At 42.3% G+C, this 14,972-nt stretch overlaps 1 protein-coding gene across 1 annotated transcript in view; it reads left to right on the top strand.

The window, feature by feature from the left end:
- The window catches only part of TMEM38A (transmembrane protein 38A), a 119,145-nt gene extending 104,456 nt beyond the window's left edge, over window positions 1–14,689 (top strand). The window contains exons 5-6 of the mRNA XM_073559846.1: window positions 9,579–9,696; window positions 13,796–14,689. Of these exons, the coding sequence (XP_073415947.1) occupies window positions 9,579–9,696; window positions 13,796–14,020 (343 nt within the window). The 3' untranslated portion in view covers window positions 14,021–14,689. The remainder of the gene's footprint in view (window positions 1–9,578; window positions 9,697–13,795) is intronic.
- The last annotated feature ends 283 nt before the right edge of the window (window positions 14,690–14,972 follow it).

The following is a 14,972-nucleotide window of genomic DNA, read 5'->3' as shown; positions in this document are numbered from 1 at the left end:
TGGGAGGTAATCACAAGTTAGTAGCGAGTTCAGATGTACTATTCTTTTTTTGTTGTCCCCTGTTTCCAGTCTGATTTCGCAAACTGGGCTATCGTCGGACTCACTCTTGATGACCACATGCACATTGCCCAGTACGAGCAAACTTTTCCTGGACCACCTTTCTCATATACATTTTTGACTAGCACACGAATTCCAGATATCAGTTCCACTGCATGACATTTCCGATCAGAGTATTCTTTGAAACAAGAGTTTTGCCCTTCTGTGACCACTTTTGATGCTATATTGTATGCTTCTGCCATACATTCTTCCCATTTTCGAACATAATTAGAGGACATCTTGTAAGTCTCTGAAACTGGAGGATCAAACATTATATCAATTGGTGGTCTTAGAGATCAACCAAACAACAGGAAGAATGGTGAATAACCCGTTGCTTCGCTCTTGGTACAATTGTAGGCATGCACTACTTTTGATACTTTTGATACAGAACTATTACGATCCTACTTCTCGTCGGCTGTTAAAGTTCTTAACATCGACAGTGACATATAGTTGAAACTTTCCACTTGTCCATTGCCTTCGGAATGATCGGGTGAAATGTGAGATCTCTGGATCCTACAGTATTTCCCTAACGTGGCAAAGAGCTGGTTCTCAAATTCTCTTCCCTGGTCTTGGTGTAGTGTTGTTGGGAACCAAAACTTCAGAGTGAAATAATTTAAAATCTTCTCTCACTCTGTCTTACCAGACTTATTGGTGGTAGCATATGCTTGAGCAAATTAAGTTAAATGATCCATCACCACTAAGATGTATTCATATCCACCTTTGCGATTCTTGAGATGCAGAAAGTCTATTGAAACCATCTTAAATGGGTAGGTCATTTGGATTTTGCCCATAGGTACTCGGGTTGGTGTGTTAGGATACTTGTCTTTCAAACAACCACACTCTCTGGTCACTAACCTTTCGATATCTCTTTGCATGTAAGGCCAGAAGAAACGTTAACAAAGCAGACTTGTAGTCCTTTCTACTCCTAGATGTCCCATTTCTTGTGGAGTTCTTTGGAAATCAACCAATGATATATTCCAGGTGGTACTAACTATTCATTCTGTTCTATTTTGCAATACAGGATACCATCTGCACTGAGGTAGAGCTTTGCTTATTTTAAACAATACATCTATCTAATGCTGGTGACTCAGTAACTCTCTCTCGCTTCCTCTGGAACCAATTTTGTTCCACAAGGTAGAATATTGCCAATTATTTGATCTTCCCATTGTTCTTTTCAAATTGTTTCTTTTGATAACTGTTGAATGGACATGGGTTGATCTGGTTCCTGTGCTTTCACGATAGTTTCCAGCATCTTCGGACACCACAGCGGTGTGCATTCTTCATGCTGGACTTGTACAGCTTGGGTGGTGCTCATAATAGCTTCTAGAATTACTTCTTCGGAGCACTCTTGCATGAACTCTTCAGGCTCTAATGGCACTCTCAACAATCCGTCTGCACCCGCATTGCTAGTTCAGCCACCCCTCTCTGACATGTAGCCATCAGCTTGGCTGTAGTGAGGACGTAAGTCAGAGGGTTGTTGTCAGTATACCTCAAACTCTTTGCTGAATAGAGATAATCTCTAAATCATTCACAGATAACCCATTTCAATGCCAGAAACTATAGCTTTCCAGAATGTAGATGGTAATTCTTCTCAGCATCTGTCTGTGCTCTGGAACCATAGCCGATGACTCTCAATTCACCATCTTGATGCTGCTACAGGGCAGCTCCAAGTCCCACATGATAAGCGTCACAATGCAGGACAAATGGTTGGTGGAAGTCCGGATATCCCATTTTTTTCCAAAGTAATCCAAAGTTGCACTTTTGCTTACCTTTTTTGGAGGTACAATTTGGCCTTATATACAATGATACTTACTTAGTGGGTGCCAGTGCATGACAACTTCCTTTTCCACATGGACAATACACTATTTGTTCTCAATTAAAATAGTATATGAATTTCTGTTCCTCTGGACATTGGTTTATTACTGCATGGGTGTGCCCTTGTTTTTATTATTTTAGAATTATTTTGCATTATTCCATCTTTTCTTGTTATTGCCTGTACGCTAATAAATATATATGCATTTTTTTACCATCTGTTTGCATTTTGGATTTCATGGTCGAATTTGTTACTTGCTTTTCTCTTGTTGTAAATACCGACTGTCCTCTTGGCCGATATATATGTAGTCTGGTCCCCCTTCCCTGTGGATAAGCATACAGTCTATACTACTAATATGTAACTACCTATAGCTACCACACTTACGGTACATACCCCGTTCCCTTGTTCCTCATTTTACGGCCATAACTGGAGCGATTTCCACTGGGCCTATGGTGTATCCATCTCCCAGGAGTCAAGTTTGTCTTTTTAACAGTTCACACTTCTTTGGAGTTAGCTTGACTTCACGTTGGAGTACAGTCCTCACGTGTTCAACATGATCGGCGAAGGCCTTGCTATGTACCACATTTCATCTAGGTACGACTGGCAGATATCATCCCTTAACCTTGTGCTTATCATAAGCACAGTCTCACCTTTAATGAGACCCTCGGGAAATTCTGATGAGTCTCCTCTGGAATTTTCTGCCAGGTTCCACTCGAACTCCACACCCCACTCCCACCATGCTGTTGGCAGGGATGATGATTGGATGCAGGCCTAACTTTGTCTCTTTCATGTCCATTGTGTTCTGTGCTTTACTTATGCTACATCCTCCATCACTCATGTCCTTGATCTATGTTCCTTGACAACCTAACTGATTACATTGTAACCCAGGATATGTTCTTCAACCACATTCTGATCACTCTTGACAAGAAAGGTTACCAATAACTCAATGACGTTGCTGTTCTTCGTGGCGCTGAGTTGAAATGTCACTTCCATTCATCCTATGAAAGGGATTTTGGTCTGAGTGACAGCTTTGCCATAGAGATCCACAGGTACTAAGATGTGTTCCTGTGAGATGTTAATAAGTCGGTGGAACAGTTCTGAATTACTAACTTCTTTATAGTGCCCCTTTAAACTAATCTTCAGTTGTGGTAATGTCAAGTGACTTTTCATTTCTAACATAATTCGGAGGTTCAGTCCTGGACTGATAGCTTGGACCACCCCCTCGACGATCTCGTCTGGCTGGTAGCCTTTCTGCAATCCTGTGGCAATCTGGTACAACAAGTTTGTAATAGACAGTTTCTCCTTCTATTCATATTTCTCAATCTGTCCAAGGATCTTATGGTGATTTGCAGTGTTAGAGCCGTCTTCCTTCCTGGTTTATCTAACCCGGGTGGGCTTGAGGTTCTGCCAAAATCTGCTACTAGTTCAGGGGTTTTAATTCCTGAACAGCTGCTCTCAAAGTGATAAATTGCGCATTCAATTCCTGTAGCTCTGTCTGTGGAAGGTGTTTCCTTCTCTTGATGATTGGCACCTCTCCTCCATCCTTCATCCTCAACCTGGTTATTATCTGTATTAATTCCTGAAGGATTGTACCCATGACATCCTTATCTTCTTTCTCTCCTAACTTATCCATCTGTTTGTTAATGGCTGTTAAGAAATGTCTGCAGTTGCATGCCTAAAGGCCCCGTCACACTAAGCGATATCGCTAGCAATATCGCTGTAACGTCACTGGTTTTTGTGACGAAGCAGCGATATCGCTATGTCTGATACTTACCTCCGACCGGCTCCCCCGCTGATTATCGCTGACCGCGCGAGAACGTCCTGGACCGTTTCTCATCATCAGCTTCCTGCGGCGCCGATGAGCTAAGCGTGGTCGCGGGCGGGAGGACGTCCTCGCCTGACAGGTAAGTAGCGACCCCCGACCGCTATGTCGCTGGTGAGATCTGCCTGTGTGGCAGCCCACTAGCAACCACTTAGTGATGCACCAGCGATCCTTACCGCGTCATATCGCTGGTCGGGATTGCTGGTGCATCGCTAAGTGTGACAGTACCTTTAGAGATCTGTTCCTCTGCCATCTTTCCATGTCCTGCTACTGCACTCAATTACTCAAAGGTTAACTGCAGAAGCAACTCACTATCATTGTTAATTTGTATTTCCACATATATAGCTGCTCGTTCTGTTATTGTGCTTTTACAATGCTGGTCCTCTTTAATTGATGTAATAGAGTTGAGTTGAGGTGCTGTGCTGCTGTATATTTCAATAGCTGTGCCTCTGCTCAATTACAGTCTTACTACTGCTCAGGATTCCCCGTATGGGCCACCAATGTTGCATTGCCGCCACTCAGTATATGAAGGAGATACAAAGGAAACACGAGTTTTCTTTGGAATCCTGGGGAAATCTTACTCAGGGCGACCATTCATAATTCTTCACAGTAGAGGGGAGATAACAGTTTACAGGTACACAAGGGTTTTATTCTAGCTTCTTTTCATCACACAGAATCACATCTCTTCATGCAATGCTTCATAAACATATTATTATTATTATTATTATTATTATTTATTGTTATAGCGCCATTTATTCCATGGCGCTTTACATGTGAGGGGGGTATACATAAAAACAAGTACAATAATCTTAAACAATACAAGTCATAACTGGTACAGGAGGAGAGAGGACCCTGCCCGCGAAAGTTTCTTCACAGAAAACTTCTCTTCACACACAGTGTCTTAACCTAGGCACAACTGTACCTTGCTCATGCAGTGAGGTGGCGGGAGGAGATGAGTCGGGTGCTGTATGTCACGATCCATTTTTGGATCTGTGTCAGAGTCTGGACTCTTATATAAACCTTTCTCCTTTCTGGCCCTCGGGGATTAATATGGGTTTTTGCCCCCAGTGGCTGCTGGTGTTTCCACAAGTTTAGTGAGTCTGCTGCTGTGTTCCCCCCACCACCGGTGGCCACTGGTGTTACTACATGTTTAATCAGTCAGCAGTTGAGACCAATCTCTCCTTCCTATAAAGGGTCATCAGGTGCTGAACTCTCTGTTGGTAATACTGGTCATTTGCTAACCAACCTTGGTGAATACTGGACCTACCTGGTGCAGAGGGGGTTCAGCTTATCTGGAGCAGTGGTGTTGCTGCTGGATGCTGATCGAGTGCCTTTCTATGCTGCTTGGAGCATTGGCAGCAGATAAAGCTAAGTTTTGGTTTTTAGTTGCTTTAACCCCATGGTGTCTGTTTTATCTTTTCCTTTCGTGTTATTGGTGCAGTTCACTTTATTCCCTCTTTCACCTCCTGGGGAGGGGGTTGGTGGTTTAGCTCAGGGCTAAACAGGAGATAGGGACAGGTCAGGGACTTGGGCCTCACTACCTTCAAGTGTTCCCCAAGTTAAGGAAAGTCAGGGCACCTCCTTAGCCTGAGGGGCAGTTCAGGGGCCCAGGTTCGACGTCTCCTGTTTTCCCTCTACTGCCCCGTGACACTGTAGTTTTTTTACTTCTATCTTGAGGTAATAAAGATGCTCCTGGCTGTCCTGACTGCTTCTATGATTAGAGCAATCACTTTCCAGGAAGAACTGGTTTATGCAGCTTGTCTGATTTCAGTCTGACAGGAGACTCTCTAGCACACACCTTATTCTTGGATGTCCAGAACACAATAACAACTTTCCCAGTATCCTCTGGATCTGAGCTAACTGCTCCTTGTCTGCTATAACCATATTAACCCCTAGAGTTGCTAGATGGTTCTAAATTAACAGTGCAACTTCTATCTGTCACAATTATCCATATGTAGAAGCCATCCTATTTTCAACTTCAGCTTTTTTACAGATGGTGTTATGATTGCATCAACAATTTGTTGAAATTTCATTGAATCCATTCTTCTTTCTACCCATGAAATGTTCCCCGTGCCATTGGCTGCAACACATCCCCAAAGCATGATTGATCCACCTCCATACTTAATGATTGGCAAGATGTTCATTTCCTGAAATTCTGTGCTCTTTTTTTCTCCACACATACCTTTTATTATTGTTTAGATGTTCTTTTGCTTAATTCTGATGCTGAATTTTGATTACTCTTCCATGAAAGCCATATTTGTACATGTGTCTGTGACAGTAGAACAATGTGCCACAACTCCAGAGACTGCTAAATCTTTTGGAGTCAAGCAGGGGGTTATGATTAGCCTCTCAAGCAATCCTACGAGCAGCTCTTATTGAAAATTTGCTTGATTTTCCAGATGTTATCTTGACCTTCACTGTTCCTGTTAACTGCTGTTTCTTAATTACATTTTGAACTGAGAAAAGGGCAAATTGAAAACACTTTGCTATATTCTTATGACCTTCTCCTGCTTTGTGGGCCTCCACGATTTTCATTTTCAGAGTGTTAGGCAGCTGCTTAAAAGAACCCATGGCTGTTGTCTTTTGGCACAAGGTTAGAGGAGGCTGGGTTTTTATAAAGCTGAGGAAATTTTCATCACCCGGCCTTTCCTAATGATGATAGTGAGCAAGCCATAACCCTAACAGGCTAATTTAGGTCTGAAACCTTGGTCAAAGTTACCTGAGCACAGGGCTGCCACTAGGAATTTCGGGACCCCATACTGGCAAAATTTTCAGGGCCCCCTTGAACCGCCGCCCAGGCTCCACCCCTCGAACTCTCCACAGTCCCACCGCTCTCTTGTGAAAACTCCACTTCTCACCAATCACACAATACTAGTTCCCATCTTCAGATCACATACATAGCCAGCAGGTCATGTTTTGGCCAAAAGATTTTTTAAATCAGCCACCACAACAAGGTAGACTCTTTTGACCGGGCCCTACTCTACTCTAACCTAATAAACATTTGTTAAAATATCCAATACAATTTAGGTATATTTTTATTTATTGTTCAATTTTTAAAATGACCAATAATATCACATCCAAAGGGACAAATACCACCGCACCATGACCAGACACCATATTACCATCACATTGTGACCAATAATACCACATACAAGGAACAATTACCACCATGTCCAGACCACATATTACCACCACATGGTGACCTATAATACCACATACAAGGAACAAATACCACCACACCATGACCAGACCACATATTACCACCACAGTGACAGAATAATAGCACATACAAAGGACAAATACCACCACACCATGCCCAGACCACATATTACCACCACATGGTGACTGAATACTACAATACTGATCATTAATAAAAAATAACACTATCACCATAAGTTCCATTATACACCGGAGATCTGTACTTAGCATGCAGTGTCTATGTATAGGTAATACAGTGATCACCTGTAACATTATACACAGGAGTTCAGTATATAGTGTCAGTGTACAGGTAATACAGTGATCACAGGTGACATTATGCACAGGACCTCTGTATATAGTGTATAGTGTCAGTGTACAGGTAACACACTGACTCATCAGTGACGTCTCTAGGTGAAGTCCTTCAGCTTCACTTTTCATCTTTCATCCAGCAAAGACCACCATCACGTCTTCCAGCCAGGGCTCGTCACTGCAGGAAATAGCACAATTATCTAGAGCACCGCTTGCAGAACACATTACTTAATTTGAAGAAAAAAAGGTGATAGTTTCGCTCTGCACAGTAACAGGATCTCCCCCCCATTTAAAACAGTATCCTCAAAAAAACAAAATAAATACATCACTGCAGTAATAATATCCCTTAATTAGCCCCTATGGTAATAATATCCTCCATCCTGGCCCCGTGTATCTCATTTCTGGCTCCAGCCATATGTTCTCTCATCCTGCCCTCATGAGTATCCATTCTGCCCCCATATGATCTCCCGATCCTGCCCCATCTGTCCCATGATCCTGCCGTCCCATCTGTCTCCATCCTGCCCCATGATCCTGCACCATGTGTCTCGGCATCCTGCCCCCTCCTGTGTCTCGGCATCCTGCCCCCTCCTGTGTCTCGGCATCCTGCCCCCTCCTGTGTCTCGGCATCCTGCCCCCTCCTGTGTCTCTGCATCCTGCCCCCTCCTGTGTCTCGCATCCTGCCCCCTCCTGTGTCTCGCATCCTGCCCCCTGTGTCTTGCATCCTGCCCCCTCCTGTGTCTCGCATCCTGCGCCCTCCTGTATCTCACTTTCTGCCCCGTGTCCATTCTGCCCCCTCCTGTGTCTCACATTTTGCCCCGTGTCCATTCTGCCCCTCCTGTGTCTCACATTTTGCCCATTGTCCATTCTGCCCCTCCTGTGTCTCACATTCTGCCCCCTCCTGTGTCTCACATTCTGCTCCCAGCTTGCTGCTTTCAATAAAAAAAAACCTCCTTACCTTGCTGCATTCCTGTGGCGAAGCTCACTACGCGCAGTTCAACCGCGCACTCACCGGCGAATGACAATGACGTCATACCCCGGGCGACGTGCGCGCTGACATCAGCTGTCAGCCTCCAATTGGCTGGTGTCTTTTAACTATTGACGTGCAGGCCCGGGCCCACACGTTAATAGAGTTTAACTGCCGCTAGGGCCCAGTGAGCTGATGAGACAGGGCCCGATGCAGGCCCCCTCTGCCCACCGGGCCCCATACGTCAGTCAGGGCAGTAATGCCCTGATGGCGGCCCTGCCTGAGCACACACATCTTCAAGGGTGCCCAAACTTTTGCATCGGCCCATTTTCCTTTTTGTAATTTTTAAAATGTAAACGATGACAATATACAGTATTTTTTCCTAAAATAGAAAGGAAATGTGTCACCTTTAACATTAGGCCTTTTAGAGATCATTTCATCTTCAACTTTTCATTAACTTTTCGTTAAATGCAGCACCATAACGCAATATGAACCTAGCCTATCACTAATTTTGACCAGGGGTTGCCAAACTTTTACATGCCACTGTAAGAGCTGATTTGTGTAAATACTCTCCTAAATTTATCATATGCTCACCACTTCTATCAGTCTATGTTGTACATTTTAATATAAATAATCATATGGAGAAATGTATTATACAGTATGTAGTCTTTGTGACAGTTTTGCACTTTACAAAAAAGAAAAGATTTTTATATTGCTCTGTCCATTTTGCTAAAAACTAAATGGTGGGCCAAGGTAGTAGAAGACAGTGACTTCAATACACGACAGATTTTATATGATTCAACCCAGAAACTAGCCTAAATTATCACCTGGCAGAAATGATGGCTTAACTGCTAATGTATAAAAACAAATGCCAAATGGATGTCATATGGATTACAATACAGACGAAATATCATTCTTTTTTTCGGGGCTCTTTCACACTGCCTTATACATCGGATGAGTACTATTCAATTTTTTTTATTGGATAGCACTCGAACAAATTATATTTATCTTTGGGCAATGCTGAAGCACATTTTTATTCACTGGCAGAATCTGTCAGTTAAAAAAATTGCATCATGTTGCGATTTCAATTTGAAATCGGATGCCACTCGCCCAGTCAAGTCTATGGATGTGTAGAAAAAAATCGGACTGCATTCGGATGACATCTGAGTGCAGTCTGATTTCCACAGACTCACACAATAGTGAAGATGAAGACATCTTGTTCTCCATCTTCTCCTAAGTCATCTATAGGTCACAGACGTATAAACTGAAAATACTGATCTTCCATATATTTACATTAAACGGTGGTAATTTTTAGACAATTTTGTGTATTATTCTATTTTCTTGAGATCTAATATACCCTTTTTTCCCCTTTACAGCCCAACCAAGGCCAGTCTGTATGGTGCCATCTTGTTCACTCTGCAACAATCACACTGGTTACCTATTTCCAAAGCGTACCTCATCTTTTTCTTTACACTCTTCATGGCTACTTGCAAGGTATGAATCTATCTTCTGAATGAATATATAAAATATATAATTTTTACTTAGCGGGAATCAGTCAGCAGGTTTTTGCTATGTGATCTGAAGACAGTATGCTGTAGGGGTTAAAACACAGATTTCAGTGATGCCTCTCTTATCAAGCTCTGTCCTGTTGTTTACTTGCAATGATTATTTTAGCACCAAAAGCTTATCATTGGTGGGAAACAGAAGAGCGTGCCTGATAGTCCGACTCTGCCCCCATCTGTGATAATCAGCTCACTGTCTATAGTGTGGACGGAGTTAGCTTACTCAGCTCCGCTGCATTGCTAAATCTAAAAACTCTGATTGTGTCAGAACAGCTGCACCCAGGAATCTAAGGGCTACATCTCTGGATTCAGGGTCTATTTGTCTACATTATGCTGCTCTCTGATGAGGTAGCAAAAATCAACTAACGGATTCATTTGTTTACCCAAAAAAGAGCACTGTATATTGATAATTTAGAATTTCATTTTGATAATCTTTTTCCTTATGCTACTTACGGATATTATAGGATAATCCTTTAATCGTCCCACCATGGGGAAATTAGGCAACAAGGTTCTCCTACTGCACAGGGGGAATCTCAAGCCATGTGCTCTGCGGTCTCCCATTCTTCTACGGCTGCAGAGGTTCCTGCTCAGCAGAGACGTCGGTCCCAGCGTCTTGCCCAGGCTAACGTTAGGCATCTGGTTGCTACACCACGCTCAACTATTGTACCATGCATGAGTCAGCGGCGAGCAGACACTCCTGGGACTAAGACCTGCTTTTCACCTACTGAACATGCCTGTGGGACGACCTCATTGGAGGTCGGAGGTCACATGCTCAGGTCCTATTTCAGCTTGGATTGGGCCATCAGGAAGGTCCTGGAAGGCTGCGTCTATAAAAGGATCGCACGACCGCACAGCCGTGCGCTAATATAGAAAAAAATTATACCATGTGGAGTATGCATGTATGAATGTCTCTGTTGAATGACTCATTAAGAAACCCCTACCCTTGGTACGCATGTGTTGTGCAGCCTAGCCTGTTAAGCGCCCAGGCCTAGGTGTAGGTATAAGCAGAGTCAGAGACTGGCATCAGTGTCCACCGGTGGCTCTACACGCCACGGTGAACTTGCTCGACACTCCACCATAGTCAGCATCTATAGTGGCGTCCGCAGGTGCGACGCCGCGTGCTCAGAAGGTCTAGAGGGACTCTGACCCCGGGTCCTTGGGGCAGAGTTCTGTGACCGCATTCTGTGAGCTCCCTTGCCGAGCTCTCTGAGTTCTAACAGACTCCAGCATTTATCTTCCGTGGTAGTGCGGCTCTGTGACGTAACAGAGTCCGCTCCAGTACACATCGGGTGACTATTAACCCGCGTGTGTTCTTCTTTTATACCGCCATATAGCATCCGCCATTACCAAGCAGCAGTTTACCACCTCTGCACGGTGGACCCCGGGCTGCGAACGCACTGTACTATCATCTTTCTTATTTGGTGCGTTCCGCCAGCCCTAACATTCCTCCTTTTTATTTACAGGTGCTTATCACAAAATTAGAATATCATCAAAAAGTTAATTTCAGTTCTTCAATACAAAATGAAACTCATATATTATATAGTCATTACACACAGAGTGATCTATATCAAGTGTTTATTTTTGTTAATGTTGATGATTTATGGCTTACAGCCAATGAAAACCCAAAAGTCATTATCTCAGTAAATGAGAATATTTTATAAAACCAGCTTGAAAAATGATTTTAAAATCCGAAATGTTGCCCTACTGAAAGGTATGTTCAGTAAGTGCACTATGTACTTGGTTGGGCCTCCTTTTGCGTCAATACTGCATCAATGCGGCGTGGCATGGAGGCAGTCAGCCTGTGGCACTGCTGAGGTGTTATGGAAGCCCAGGTTGCTTTTGATACATTGTTGGGTCTGGTGTCTCATCTTCCTCTTGACAATACCCATAGATTCTCTATGAGGTTAAGGTCAGGTGAGTTTGCTGGCTGATCAAGCACAGTAATATTATTGTTTTTAAACCAGGTATTGGTACTTTTGGCAGTGTGGACAGGGGCCAAGTCCTGCTGGAGAATGACATTTCCATCTCCAAAAACTTTGTTAGCAGAGAGAAGCATGAAGTGCTCTAAAATTTCCTGGTAGACAGCTGCACTGACTGGTCTTGATAAAACACAGTGGACCTACACCAGCAGATGACATGGCTCCCCAAACCATCACTGATTGTGGATATGTCACACTAGACCTCAACCAGCTTGGATTGTGGCCTCTCCTCTCATCCTCCAGACTCTGGGACCTTGATATCCAAATGAAATGCAAAATTTACTTTCAGCTGGAAACAACCTTGGACCACTGACGACAGTCCAGTTCTTTTTCTCCTTGGCCCAGGTAAGACACTTCTAGTGTTGTCTATTGGTCATGAGTGGCTTGACGTAAGGAATGCGACACTTGTAGCCCATGTGCTGGATATGTCTGTGGTGGCTTCCTGAAGCAATGACTCCAGCAGCAGTCCACTCCTTGTGAATGACCCCCACATTTTGAATGGCCTTTTCTTAACAATCCTTTCAAGGCTGCTGCTATCCTGGTTGCTTGTGCACCTTTGTCTACCACACTTTTTCCTTCCTCTCAACTTTCCATTAATATGCTTGGAAACAGCACTCTGTGACCAGCCAGCGACTTTAACAATGACCTTTTGTGGCTTACCCTCCTTGTGGAGTGTGTCAATGACTGCCTTCTAGGCATCTGTCAAGTCAGCAGTCTTCCCCATGATTGTGGAGCCTACTGAAACTGGCTAAGAATCCTTTGCAGTTGTTTTTTGTTAATTATTCTAGTTTACTGAGATAATGACTTTTGGGTATTCATTGGCTGTAAGATATAATCATCAACATTAAAAGAAATAAACACTTGAAATAGATCACTCTGTGTGTAATGACTCTATATAATATATGAGTTTCACTTTTTGTATTTAAGAACTAAAATAAATTAACTTTTTGATGATATTCTAATTTTGTGACAAGCACCTGTATTTCTTTCTTTTTTTTTTTTAAGGAAGGAATGTCCTGATGAAATAATTCCTCTAAATGGTTAGTCCCCCAATGTTTAATGTATCCAAGTGGTTAGACCCCAAATGATCCGAAGATCTGAGTTTTAGATTCCTGAGTGCGGAGCTCTGCAGCTAATCTTGAATTTAATGGATTTGCTCATGCTCGGCCTCCACTCCATTTATTGTCTGTGGGGATACCCTCAGATCCACCCATTCTCAATAAATGGAGAGGAGGCTGCACACGTGCACCTCTGCTTCACTGAGGATGAGGCTGCAAAGCCCTGTTCTCATGGTTCTGGTGCCCTACTCCGGGTCACTGGGGATCGGCAAGGTATCTTATCTTATTGATGGAGGATAACTTATTTTTTGGGGGAATAATCTTTTAAAGTTGTACTTTTTACAGGTAAAAATATTATTTTCTTGATGTTGTTATTAAATTCTGATATAAATCTGCGAGAAAAGTAGATGGATCTTGGATGGGATATGGCTAAGGGCACCCAACAAATTCATCATAATTTTACACTATAAACACGGCTTGTTTTACGACAGAAATATGCATCAAATTCATTACCGAGGTGTATGGCTCTTAATACATTTTCCGCATATTACTCTCGCGCTCACTTTATTACAGCTGGCAAAATGCCAGTTTTAATGAATCAGGGGCTTTATTACTACAAAAGTGTCACTAGGACTCTGGTTCTTCTATGTAGTATTGCAAAAATATCAGTTATCTTTAGGGAGAACCAGTCAGGAAAAATGTCTACTTATAAGTAAAGGTATGGCTACATAGGTGCTCTCACGCTGAGTAAATTGATACATGTGGTGTAAAAATCTGCCTTGCCATTGCCAAGAAATCCAGCATTGAAGTTCTATGCAAAAGAGATGCAAGTGCACAGGCCCTCCATGCCTTGTGTTATTTGTACAGCATAAGTAATATTTTATGGATCTCGGATATTTTCTGCATTGATAATAGGGGTTCAGCTAACAAACTTATAATTATTAGTTTAATATATTCTGTATCATTGTATATTTCTTCTTCCCCTCCTATGCAGATCTACATGACAGCCACCCATTCTCATGGATCACCCTTTGCCCTTCTGGAGAACTGCATCTGCCCTATCCTTTTTGGCTCTGCAAATGGTGACAATAATGGCCATGACGATCACCACCATCACCACCACCATCATGATGACCATGAAGTGTCCCATGCAAGTGCAAAATCCAAAGAAGAGCTAAATGAGGGTACTCGCAAGAGAAAAGTGAAAAAGGCCGAATGAGAGTAGAAAGGGTCTTAATTGGGTCACCAAGACTAACAATCCATGTGTTGTAAAATGCAGTCTATTAATTAGGATTTTTTAGTGTAATCTGAATGGGCATCCTGCAAGATGGATACTGGATTTTTGCCTGAAATGACAATTATCTATTAACATTGTATTTAATGCACCAGCTGAATGACAAAGGAACATTTTATTGACATATAATCCTTTATGTATCAGCTAAGCCACCTCACAGTGCGGAGATCACAAGTTGAATACAACAGAATTGATCCGGGGTTTAGCAATATCCATGAATCCACAATCCAGATATGGCATCAAATTTAATATGCAGATCATTACTAATTTTTTAAAAAGCCATTGAAATATTTTCAGTATTTTTTCTCACATCCTTTTTATAATTTTTCTTTTAAAAATTCTATTTTGTGAAAAAAAAAGAATTTACTATATTTATTAAAATATACAGAATTAATAGCAGAATATTTTTAAATGTGGATTTTTAACATGACATATTCTGATAAATCACGAATTTGTATACAGCTTCATAGTTCTAACGAAGTCTTACAAGTGAATACATTTAATACCTTTTGGCCTTGTACATTTATTTTAGAAATTTTTGTAAATGTCCAGTATTTACCAGCTCAAAATGATTAAAAAAATTTAAAGACCGAATATTGATTGAGCTCTGATTAAAACATTGCAAGACATATATCTTTACATGAGAGAACGAAAACTTAAAGATAGCAATTTAAATCATTCCGTCAGAGAACCGTGTAAGAGTTTGCTCAACTGGCATATATCCTATTATGTGAGAGAATCGGGCCGATTATACTAAGAACACTCAGCTCAAACTCTGCCAGAGTTTTCATGGGAGAAAATGGCAGCGCAGGTGCAGAGAAGATGGAGAACCTAATTTCCCCATCTTCTCCATTCTCTGTGTAATTGGACTGCACTC

This window comes from Dendrobates tinctorius, unplaced genomic scaffold, assembly GCF_039654945.1.
Source record: "Dendrobates tinctorius isolate UK_male_01 unplaced genomic scaffold, ASM3965494v1 ptg000276l, whole genome shotgun sequence".
Taxonomy (NCBI): Eukaryota; Metazoa; Chordata; class Amphibia; order Anura; family Dendrobatidae; genus Dendrobates; species Dendrobates tinctorius.
The sequence above is the reverse complement of the archived record's forward strand: the minus strand, read 5'-3'. Positions and strand labels throughout refer to the sequence as shown.